This window comes from Mauremys mutica, chromosome 4 (genome assembly GCF_020497125.1).
Source record: "Mauremys mutica isolate MM-2020 ecotype Southern chromosome 4, ASM2049712v1, whole genome shotgun sequence".
Classification (NCBI taxonomy): Eukaryota; Metazoa; Chordata; order Testudines; family Geoemydidae; genus Mauremys; species Mauremys mutica.
This window is the reverse complement of record NC_059075.1, coordinates 99,870,824-99,883,495: the sequence shown is the minus strand read 5'-3', so window position 1 is coordinate 99,883,495 and position 12,672 is coordinate 99,870,824. Positions and strand designations below refer to the sequence as shown.

The window sequence follows — 12,672 nt, the reverse complement described above, 5'->3', positions numbered from 1 at the left end:
CACTCAAGAAACATTCACAAAGTAGCGGGGTCGGGATAAGAGATGGGTTATTAGAAGGCACACACCCAAGATCCACCTTATTTTCCTCCCAGTTTCTTTTTTGCTCTCACCTGAGATGCTTTTAGGCCTTTTTAAAGTTTTCTTGGCTGTATTTTTCCAGAAGTGTTGAAATACAGATCACACAATAAGACAATAACAGCATCCACTCTCTTTCTTGTTGGATTGTCTTTCAAAGCTCAGAGTAACTTTTAACAGGTGCTCAGAAGGAAAGAAATAGGAGTCTCTCTGCTTCAGCTAAATGAATATCACAAAGCCATTCACTCTCAGGGTACCCTCTGCAGACTGTTCCCTACAAATCTTTCTACACTTCATCTCTCAACGCGTACCTATAAACAACAAGGTTCACTTGTTTCAGGAACTTGTACTTTACAGACAGCTCATTTAAATGTATCATTATTACGGCATCGTTGGTGAAGGAAAGCATTGCCCTAGAGACTCACTGTTTATACGTATGAAGAATGATGCAATCGCTGTATCTAAATAGTAACCCAACACAGAATTATAAGATTCAAACAACAGACTCTGCATATCAAGAGATCAGGAGCCAAATTCAACTCTAGTGCAATCACTATATCTGAATCAGGCCCACTATTTCTACCAAAACTTCTAGAAACAGAAGCTGAATCTCTTTCATGGGTAAAGGGTTGCTGAGATCCCCATATTGTTTATATGTAATTTGCTTTGGCAAGGAGATAGGAAAAAGATCATAATTTTATGCAAATGTTCCTAGGAGTTAATTAGCCCCTCCTGTTTACTAATCAGTTGAAATAATTAATCTACTTATGACATCACAATTCATTGATGTGCAGCGGATTATGATGTCACAGAGGATAATAACTTTAGGGAGGCCAACAAGGATCCTAAGATTGGACTTGAATCCAATTTCTTCATGAGTTGTGAGATAGGCCACCTAATAAGCCAACACTGAAATTTCAGATACATGCACTCATAGCTATTTCTCAATATATCTGACCTACTAGCAGGCACCACAGCTATTTCTCACTATATCTGACCTACTAGCAGGCACCACAGCTATTTCTCAATATATCTGACCTACTAGCGGGCACCACAAGACCAGTGAGGGCCACTGTGTTTTGAAGTCATTCCCAGAAAAGTCTTCTTCAGATGATGTACATGAAGGAATAACACCACTGCTGCAGCCTTGAAACTGCTCCATCATTCCTTCATGGTGTACTACAGAGCATGAAGAAAAGCACCGTGGAAGCTACTATTAAGAAGGCACAATGCGTGCACACACTGGAGTTATAAAAACACCTCTCTTCAGACTTAGTGGTGCTCTCACTTTGCCAAACTGATGTTTGCTCCTTTTTCAGATCCTGCAAATTCAAGTCAGTTATGTCACTCACGTCAGCAATGGTAGCCAAATTGCAGGTGCACAAAACATTCACATTAATGAACCCAGGAAAGTAAAAGTCAGTGGGCTCAATATTCAAACACAAACACCTAAACGGGATATCTAAATCCCACATATGGAGTTTTAAAATCAGAATTCAGACAAACAATACCAAATTCTAAATCCCATTCAAACACACACACCCCTTGCCATAGGTGACACATAGGCCTTGGAGTATGTCCTGGAGGTCAACAAACATGGACTCTGACACATCACGTGGAGAAGGAACCTCAGCTATACAAATCAAGTTACCCAGTGGATCTCAATAGCCAGGATAAAATATAAGGAGAGAGAGGTCTCCAAGGTACACAGGACCTACACCATAATGAATTTTATGAATCAAAACTGACACCCTGAATTGGACCCAGAGATTAATTGGAGGCCAGTGTAGTCTCTTGACCCCAAGTGCCACATGCTCCCTGAGATAAATACCCATGAATAAAGAGCTGATGTGTCCAAGTGCCCTTCAAATTTTGCTCCAAATACAGTCAATTGCAGTAATCCAATCTGTAGGTAACAGAGGCATGGATAACTGGTGACGTCTATATCTCCTCACCAAGAATAGAGACCTTGGCTGATTTTAAACTATAGATCCACCACTTCTAAACTGAGTATCACAGGACTCAACTTACAGTTTTGTTTCAAGGCCCTCCAGCTCCAACCCTAAATCAGGCTTTAAACACAAGAAAAGCTCAGCTCAAGTGTCTGCTTAATAAATCGGTACAGGCAATTAATCTATGATTGTTCTAAACATTGCTGATCATCATAAAGAAACAGGTAGCAGGCGTATCATGTACATCACATTTCTACCTGCTGTCCAGACATTGCGCTTCTTGCCTTACTCTCTTTCCCCCAACAAATACCAGGATAATTATTCTCAGAGATCATTAGCTAATGCTCAGAGCTGCTGGCATGGTTCATGGTTTCCTTAGAGACCCAATTATAGGCTATGGGAAACAGTTTTAAAGAAAACTCCCCCTATTTTACAGGTTCATATTTATCTAACAAAACCCAACTGCTTTGCTTGCCTTTTGGGTCTGGCAGCTGAACCACAGAGTGAGATGAGCCAAATTCCCCAAAATGTATTTAAATGGACCAAATTAGAAGCCTGTGAACAGCAGAGATGCTTTTCCATGCTTCATGATGAGGTTTTCTTCCCTCCCTCTTTTGAAACAATTCATATTTTGTGCTTGCTCAAAACCTCTTTGTGAATATCTAATTAAAACAAATGAGTATTCTCTTTCAGAATGAACAGGTGTAATATATTGCATCACTTGCACTATGTGATATTGCGTCAAAACAAGATTATTTGTTGCTCTCGTAATCTGGCTGCTATAACACAGGCCAAATTGAAGTTAATAGCCCAAATGCGTCTTAAAGAGCTGTACAGACACCCACATGTTAATACAATCCAAAAGAATGCTTAAATCAACATGGAATATTGCATGCTGGGACCTATAGTCTCCACAAGCCACACCTTCATATTGAAAGTGAGTGCAGAGTAAAAGGAGACAGAGTGATTAACTTGTTTAATAAAGAACAATACACTTATCTCATTAAAGACAGCTCAGAATACATGAATGCTAATATGATCATCAGTTAGGCAAATTTTTGATGCCTTTGACCAATTACCTATAAAATTTCACAAGTAGGGATTATATGGTAGGGCTGCTACATAATATCTGCACTTCCAGCTAAAGACAATTGTATATTTTCAACAGCAGTCATGTTGCCTCCGTCTAAAGGTCTCCTTTAGTTGAGTTCAGTTTGCAGTTCTTCAATACTTGACCTTTAGTTTGTATTTTCTTGTCATTTTTGAGTCTGGATATTGGGTCCTGTCTTACAGAGGAAAAAGAGTGTCCATCGGTGGGTAGCTCTGACATTCATTACAATTTTATTCCTGGGGGAATTCTGTGCCACTGCACAATGCAGAATTTTGAAGAAATTAACATTGTGCATGCAGAATTTCCTTTCCCTCACAGAAATGGGCTGCAGTGCTGCTGGCCGACACAATAGGCTGCTGGACCCAGAGAGCCAAGCTCGCACAGACACTGTTAGGGGGAGGAGGAGGGAGCTAAAGGGTTCCTGACAGCTGCAGTTGCTAGCACACCCTGAGGGAAAGAGAGGGCTGTGTGCAGGAAACTCCATGCAAGCCTGGGACCAAGCATCAGGCTGTTTCTCCCTCTGGATCCCTGGGCTCTGGGGGGGAGAGGAGTGAGTGTCTGGGCTGGGAAGGAGCCACATCTGGGATCCGGGCGGGAAGGGTGTGGGTATTTGGGCAAGGGGAGACCCTGCTGCTGGGCTCTGGGGGGAAAGGGGAAGGGCATCTGGGCTAGAGGGAACCCACGGCTGGGCTCGGGGGAAGGAGGTTCGGTGTATTGGCTGGGGGGCACCCTGCAGCTGGGCTCTGGGGGTGGGTGAGAGGTTGTGGGTGTCTGGCCCCTTGTCTGGGCTCGGAAGGGGGAAGAAGAGGACAGAGAAACAGGAAATGGGTTGTCATAGGGGTTTCTTTAACTCTTTGCTCCTGGGGGAAAAACTGTGTGTGTCTGTATTGTTACAGACATACTTGCTGATAGGTATTTTGAAATATATTACCAAAATAACTGAAACTGACATGATTATGTAGTGTTATTGAGATAAATAAAATGTGCAGAATTTTGCAGAATTTTAAAATATTGTGCACAGAATTTTTTATTTTTTGTCACAGAATGCCCACAGGAGTACAATTTGTAGGCTAGCTCTGTAGTGGTTTTGCCATGAATATTATTATACAAGTCATGGAAACCCAATGGTACCATGTACAATTTATCTGCATGGTTTCACAGAAAATAAAAGTCATTCCACAGGATCAATTCAAACAAAGATTTAATAATAATAAAAATTATTATTGAAAATTTCAACTTCTATAAGGCTTTTCATCCATTCATTTAAAAGCACTTTACAGAGGTGGGTAAGTATCATTATTCTCATTTTACAAATGGAAATAAACAGCTTGCCTAAACGCACAAAACAGAAATGTAATCAGTGCTTAAACTCAATCAATACATACTGGCATGGTGTGTCAGCACCTTTTTCATGCTGCCTTCTTATGGTTCAGAATCTAAGCTTTCATTAACAAAAAAAAGTTTCTAGCTGTTATGGTTGCTAATTTAACCTTGAAAACATGACCTGAGTGTAACTGACACACACACATCTACCTATGTTGCAGAACCTGATATCATAACTCATCTCAAAGGGTGCTAACTCAGATACCTAATGATAAAACATTTTAATTAAAATTGTTAATTTTATTTCTCAGCAAAGTATGTAAGACAGGAGAGGGAGGATTATATGATGAAGAACTGCACAATATACTGGTACCACAAGGGAGCTTTTTCAAGGACGAAAAGCTAAACACAAGGAACCGCCCAGCAGAAATCATGGATGCATTCGGATTCCAGTGAGGGGCAGCCAAGCCCAAGGAGACCAGACAGCATGCCTGAGCAAATTTTAAACATCTGTACAATCTACTGTGTGTGGCTTCTCATGCACGTAGAGCTTACTTTGCAGGCATAGCCTGCTTTTTTATTGTGGGAATACCACCTGCTCCCACCCAAATCTGTCCTTTGAATGTAACACTTTCCCAAACACTAAACGCATTCATCCTATGCAGCTACACAAGTGTCCCATACTATTTAACATGTAAAAAGATTGGAAAACATACACTGAATTGCAGAAAAAGTAAATGAGAGTCAAACCACTAACTCCCACTGATTTCCAAGGCCTCCTATTACAATAAAACGTTTAGTCACCAAACCTGCGAAGATAATTTACTTTTACGTCCTCTTGTCGGAGCTGTCCTCAGATGAGACTCACTGACTTAAGTTCGCCTGTTTTTAAACCACCAGCTCTCACAAATCAAGTGTAGGGTACTCCCAGTTTCCCCAGAGAGTTCAAGTTATCTCAGATAACACCTAACACCTCTTCCTGAGCAAGAACATTGAGATGCAGCTTAACTTGTACTTTCTTCACAACCTCAACAGCCATTAAGTAACTTACCCGGTGCACTTTAAATCCATCTTTGCAGCAATCCTAGAGGCATCACAAAGACAATTGAAATGGAAAGAGATGGCTTAATTCTGCTATCTCATAATTTGTACTACTGTACTGAAAGACAGGGATTAAAATACATCTCTGTAGCTAAGGGCTTTGTTTATCTTAGATTGCCTTCTTTTGGAATGTACTAGATTTCCCCCTCACTTTGCATTTGATTGCATTTAGGGCTTGTTGATAAAGTGTTACCGAATCTGAAAAGACTTGTGAAGAATTGAGTTAGCTGACTTGGTGCTGATGACAATTTTGTGCTCAGGACATACTAGAACAAATCATGTTTAGCATCACGTCACCTAACTGATTCAATGATTTATCTGGGTCTATAATACAGTCATGGTCAGCATCACATAGCTAACTTAATTCTCTACAAATGTGTTCAAGCACAGTAACATTTTGTGAAACACAACAACATTTTGTAGTTCAGACAAGCCTTTACCAGCATTTTCAGCCACTGATTTAAGTAAGACACCAGTGTGTTTTCTTTGCTGCTCATGTTGCTCAGATATTAATTAGAGGTTTGCACTTGGTGTCTTCCTTAAGTTTATTGGGTTATCACTATTGATTGGTTCTTTTCTCTGCTATTTCTCCTATCTGGCTCGTACCCATAATTGCTCCTGATCTGTAACAAGCCAAGGTGGGAAGCAGCGCATTGCAGCTTTTGGCAAAACTTTGTTTCATGGGTGCTAGATTAGAATGTTCAGGTCCACTAGTGCTGCAGGTAAATAATTCCTGATCCACGCCACAGGCAACCATGAAAAAATGTATAATATTTTTAAAATATAATTAATCATCATCATACCTAAATCCAATGTATCCAAGGATGACAAAGGGCTTTACAATGGAAAGAATCCTCATCATCTCCATTCCATATCTGGGGGAACTGATAAACAGAGGTTGAGACCAACATTTTCAAACTAGGCTACATCCAGTTAGGCACTAGTAAATCAGAGGCTGAGTTGAAAAGAGAACCTAGTTCTCCTGGAATTGATCATAAAAAGCCACCAGAGGGCTTAGATACAACTGTGGTATGTAGAAATACCAGAGGACAGTTAATGGTTCCCCTTTTATAATTTGTTTGAAGGGACTGTTTGGCTACCTGTGCCTCATTCTCTTACTCTAGTCTTTTACCTTTTTTACTGCACATGAATAGCCTCCTTCTTCCACTGTGCTAAGTGAGTTCTCTTTCCTCCTCCAATATTTCTTCCACTTAGCCTTTCAACAATGATCTGCTTTCCTACTGCTGTTTCCAACCAGCCATTCTCACATCTGAACCATTTGGGTTTGTATTATCTATCCAATTCAGATTGTCAGCTCTTCACAGCAGGGACCACGTCTGCTTACAGGTTTCTAACATAACTGCTCTGGAACTGTTAAAAATTAATAGGATTTTTTTTTCTTACAGTGTTAATGTTTTCTCAGTAAAAAAGTGACTGACTTCAACAAGCTACGTTCTAGTTTGGCGTATTACCATATCCGTTTCTGATTGCACGTGTCTCGTTCTACAATTCAGAAACACCTGTGCATTTATTTTTAAAATAACTACTAAAAACTCTAACCACCACTTCATGCTCAACAGAGCCAGATTCACGAAATCCTTGTCTTTGCAACTAAAGTGCACTAAGCTTACTTAGTTTAGTTAAAAACTGATGGAGTCAAGATGATAATTACAGTATATAGTGGAATCTGCTTATGATGAACCTGAGATGCAGTGATGTAAAATGGAAGTGCAAAAGTGCACCAGAATATATACACTGCAATTCCAGTTACAATGACCTTCAATAGAAGTGAAGGACCAGATTCAGATCTCAAAATCTATTCTATATTTTTCTATGGGGAAAAAAATTACCTGAGGAAGTGCCAGTGTATTCAAAGAATTGTGTAAAGAAGTTATAGCCTAGCAGTTACCTTACAATACTTTTTTGTAAAACAAACAGCCAGGATGTTAACACTGGTTTAAAACAATTAATTAAAAACAAACTGATTATGTGAGTTTAAACATTTTCCCAAAGTATTTAATGTGTCTCTAATAGATTTTGTTTTTCCCCAAAAAGTTCACGTAGGGGAGAAGGTACCCCACCCACCTCTTTCTCATTTCTAATTTTAAGTCTCCTAGTAATTCCTTTACAACATATTTTAAAGAATAACTGAGTAAAAAAGTGCTTCTCAATCTGCTTATTACACTATTGCATTATAAAGTGCCTAAGAAGTACAAAATAGTACATGAAATGTTACCTTCATACATAACTTCACGCTCAGTGGGAGTGTAATTGTATCCTTGAATCAAATCTGGAAGACAGTCCTTACAAAAGGAGTGAAGACAAGGCAGCAGTCTGGGGTCTCTTCTCTTTAGTTCCCATTTGCACACCAAACAATTCCTCAACAGATCTAGGCTCTCCATTTTCCTAGTCCAAAGTTTGACATCAAGGACACTAAAAGTCACAAAATGACTCATTACAACCACTGTCTACTTAATGAAGCGCTCGGTCACCCAAGTGAAAACTACAAGCCAACTGCAGGAGGCACATTCTCAAAAGCAACATTTATTTAGCCCTTTTGAAGAAAGGGGAAGTTCCTTGCAGGTGAAAATTGTATACCCACATTACTGAAAATAACGTTTTCTTTGCAGATTGGCGCATTGGAAAGAGTGGTTTTAGGCAAACAAACCAAAATTCCATTATCAGTACATAGTGCTTGCTACTTTTGATAAAATCTGAGGCATACTGTACTGTGGATCTATTTATAGTAATGCTAACTGTCTAAATTCTCACATGCTGTACTCTTTCTGCTTGCAGTTCTCAGAGCAGGTGGAAAATGTTCCAACTTTTTCTACATTTTTTCCCCAATCAGCAACAGAAGTAAATGTGAATTAGGCATAAACAGTTAAAATCCCATTCCCATTTGAACAATGCATGATAGAAAGCTGCATACAAAAAGGCAAAGATACTTGTAATTATGAACATTTTTGCTTCTAAAGATTTAATAATGTGCACCTTACACGCTGTACAAGTGTCATCCTGGGGTTCCACGCTTACTGCCTCTCAAAGACTACGAATCAAATCTTCTCCCTTTACAAATAAAACAATGATTTCCCTAACTTTAGCCTGGGATTTCCAAGTAAAACTGTATACTTGCTGGCTTATGCCTCAGCCGAGATTCTGAAATTGGAACTGAAGTCTCAGTTCCAACATGGAAATAATCCAAACATGCACCAGGAAACTTTGGAAGTTACAACTCATGAAGTTTCCTTCTTGTTATTCTATAGAGAGGGGGAAAAGGTGAATGTAGTTCTGCCCTCCCCTACTCCTTGAAATAAGATGAAGATTTCACCCCACAGGGCCACAGATCCTGCAAGATCCTCAAAGGGCAAGGGACACAACTACACTGCTGTTCATTGCCTCGGCTTTGCTGCTTGGCCCTGGAAGCATGCCTTCTACAGGGGCTGTCTCTGGAGCTCCCCTATAAAGCAGCTCAAGCATGTTTGGGCTGTATTAATTGATGTTGCTTTCTCCCATGTGTATGGGGGCAGGGGAGAATCTACAGGAACCCATCTGGCTCCCTTCACCTATACCCTTTGTAGAGCCATTGCAGAGGGGCTTCTTTGAGGTAGAAGAGACCGAGAAGCATGCTGCAGAAGCAAAATACCCCACTTTTGCAGGTGAAAGTGCCCCCTGCGCACAGGGGAGCACACGTCACTTAGGTAATCATTCTCTTCATGGTGTGTGAGCCAGGACAAATCCAGCTGTCTCCCACAACAACATCATAACAGGTCAGAGTGCAGAGATGCCTTTATTTTAGGTAAGCTGACTAAGAACTTCACTCCACCCACACAAAGCGCTAGATGACATGTAATAGTTGTCAAGGTAAATCTCAAAAGCTTGCCTTTTCTACTTTCATCCAGTCTGTCCAATGGATAGAAATCCTGATGTTCGATTTTGTGTCAAGCTCTTTCACAGGGATTTACCAAGTATTCACATGCAATAATTTGTAAGAATGGGATTAGGAAGTGGAAAAGCCTTTCTAATAGGTCTGGGACTCCTCCAGGGACATTTTGTTGTTTATTTGTTTGTTTTTAAAAAAACATGCCATTGGGAATAATCTGCTGCATTCCAAGGACAAAAAAAAAATGGTGTCCATTCAGAAGTATTTTTATAAGTTAGAGGAAAAGGACAAAGGGGGGAAGAGCGGATGGCTATACTTGAACCAAAGAAGTCCTCTCAGCCTACCCATGTCCTCTTCAACAGGATTACCAGAGCTGATTAGAAAATTGGGCCACTCAATATCAGCCAGAGCTTTCATGTTTCACAGAAGGGCTCCCGTTCCACACCACAAAGTAGCTCACTCCTGCCTCCTAGAAATATAAGATCATAACCTATTAAGTCAAAATAAACTTCAAAAAGAGGGGAAAGCAATGAATGCAGAATAAAAGAAATTTGCTGAACTAAATGCAGATCATTTTTATTTAACAAACCCAGCTGGAGAGACCACAGTGTTGGTGCAGTGGCTTTATACAACAGAGAAAACAGGATGACATACTGTTCCCATAGACTGCAATTCCATTCTAGCTTCCATTAGCAAGACTGGAATTGTGCAATTGTGAAGTGATCCGTTTTGATGTTTCCTGCAAGCTTTTGTTCTTTAGAGGCCATCTGGGGAAAGTACTCGAGAAAGTTTTATTGCAGGCACAAGACACCTACCATTGAACACATATAACATTTTCATATCACTTAAATGAGACAGAAAGACATGTGTTTCTCATTTAAAGTTATAGTGTTACTAGTCTGCCCTTTACAAGATTAACGCCCCCTACTGAAAGATATTTATTACATCTGAGGGGTTCAGAAAACAACAAATTTTCGCCCTTTACAATAAATTACATAATATTACCAGCATGTGCGTAAACTTGGGCAACTAGCACAACTCTCACATACGTGGGATATAGCTAGAGAAGCTTCTCAGGTCCTGAGTAATGCTGAGCAATCTCTCTAGACTTTGTTGAGGGGCTGAGCCAGACAAACAAGAATATGAATAAAGCAACTTTTAGACAAACTATAAACAATGTGCACACACACAAAGCAAAACAAATGGAATCTCTAAAAGCAAAGTCTGGAAAGCATGTTCTTTTTATATCATGGAATAAAAAAATCTGAATGACTCAAAAATTACGATCTGTCCATTTAAAAAAAAGAGTTTAAGAGTAACACATTTTAATCTTACTATTTACAATTTTAAAACATATTGGACTAAATTTTAAAACCTACTTCTTATTTTGCAACCATAACCAGTTGCAGGCGCAAATGAAAATATGTGGCCATCTATCTACTTGATTGCACTAGCATATCAGACAGACAGCAATAATCTATCATTTGCATCCATAGTTTACTGCAGATTCAACATTAGAGGCCGTTTTAAGGCCCATTTAAAAACAAGCTCCATTAAATGTACTGACAGTATAATTAGATAACATGATAATAATAATGATTATTTATATATGAACTCACTTTATTTGATGCATCTTCATGATCCATCTTCCAGAGGTAAATGTTCAAAGTAGTCTTCTTCAGTCTCCAACAGTACGTACTTATCTTTTAGAAAGGTGGAAAAAAGTGATCCGGGAAACTACAGGCCCTCAATAGAATGCAAGGTCTTAGAACAAATTTTGAAAGAGAAAGTAGTTAAGGACATTAAAGATAAAATACAACATGGTATTACAAAAGGTAGATCATGCTAGACCAATATGATCTCCCTTGAGAAGATAACCAATTTTCTAGGCAAAAGAACTGCAGTAGATGTAATATACCTGGATTTCAGTAAGACATTTGGTACCATTCCACATGGAAAATTATTAGTTAAATTGGAGAAGGTGGGGATTAATATGAGAATCAAGAGGTGGGTAAAGAACTGGTGATAGGGGAAACTACAACAGATCATGCCGAAAGGTGACTGTCAGGCTGGAGGAAGGTTACTAGCAGAACTCCTCAAGGATCCACCTTGGGACCAAACTTATTTCACATTTTAATTACATTGGCTCATAAAGTGGGTGTGCATGAATAACATTTTTGGATGACACAAAGTTGGGAGGTATTGCCATACAGATAAGGACCAGAATATCATACAAAAATATTTAGATGACTTTGAAAAATGGAGTAATAGAAATGTAATAGAAATCTCCAATGGCCAGAGATGGGACACTATAGGGAGAGAGCTCTCAGTTAATATAGAGTATTCTTTCCAAAGTGTCTGGCTGGTGGGGCTGGTCAGGGTCTAACTAATCATCATATTTGGGGACTGGAAAGAATCTCTCCCCAGATCAGAATGACAGAAACCCTGGGGGATTTTTGAATTTCTCTGCAGCATGAGGCACAGGTCACTTGCTGGTTTGAACTAGCATAAACGGTGGATTCACTACAACTTGCAATCTCTAAATCAAGACCTGAGGGCTTCAGTAACTCAGCAAGAGGTTACAGACCTACTACAAGTATAGGTGGGTGAGGTTCTGTGGCCTGCAACATGCAGGAGGCCAGACTAGATGATCATGATCACGCAGGGGACTGGACTAGAACACCTCTCAAGCTCCCTTCCAATCCTACGATTTTATGATGGCTCCTTCTGGCATTAATCTATGAGTCTATGCTCCTCACAAATATTTTAACATATTGCTTCATTACGAATTAGAACACACAAATATATTAATTTTACAATAAGAGGCAGAGTTTTTAAGGAAGTGTAACGTTTAGACAGATGGCTAAAAAAATTTCCAGAACCAAGGCCATGGAGCAACAATGCAAACCCACCTTATGAAGTACTGAAAGCCATCAGTACACCCTGGCTTCAGTTGAAGGACTCAATACATCACAGAATTAGGATTTCCAGAAAGGTGTAAATTTGTTTCAAAGAACAGGAAAGCATAAAGCAAATGGTACCATAATTTGAGCGTCTTTGTAGCTTAGGGCTGTGACTTTCACAAGTCATCTGATTGTCTCTCTCTTCTGTGTCCTCATCTTTATTTCTTGCTGATGCCATCAAATGGTGGTTTTGCTATCTTCCTGTTGTTAAAAGGGAATGTTTGTAGTGAGGATTTCACAAGGCTTTTACAACATTATAATATT

The 12,672-nt window shown here is 39.6% G+C and overlaps 1 protein-coding gene across 2 annotated transcripts in view; it reads right to left on the bottom strand.

Annotated features, from left to right (window-relative positions):
- Window positions 1–8,623, bottom strand: part of TRIM66 (tripartite motif containing 66) — an 80,667-nt gene extending 72,044 nt beyond the window's left edge. The window contains exons 1-2 of one of the 2 annotated variants that reach the window (XM_045014894.1): window positions 8,557–8,623; window positions 7,799–7,995 (exon numbers count right to left, since the gene is read on the bottom strand). In XM_045014894.1, the coding sequence (XP_044870829.1) occupies window positions 7,799–7,995; window positions 8,557–8,579 (220 nt within the window). In that variant the 5' untranslated portion in view covers window positions 8,580–8,623. Of the gene's footprint in view, window positions 1–6,694; window positions 6,934–7,798; window positions 7,996–8,556 lie in introns of those variants that run through there. The other variant, XM_045014895.1, reaches the window with a different exon arrangement.
- Window positions 8,624–12,672: the final 4,049 nt, after the last annotated feature.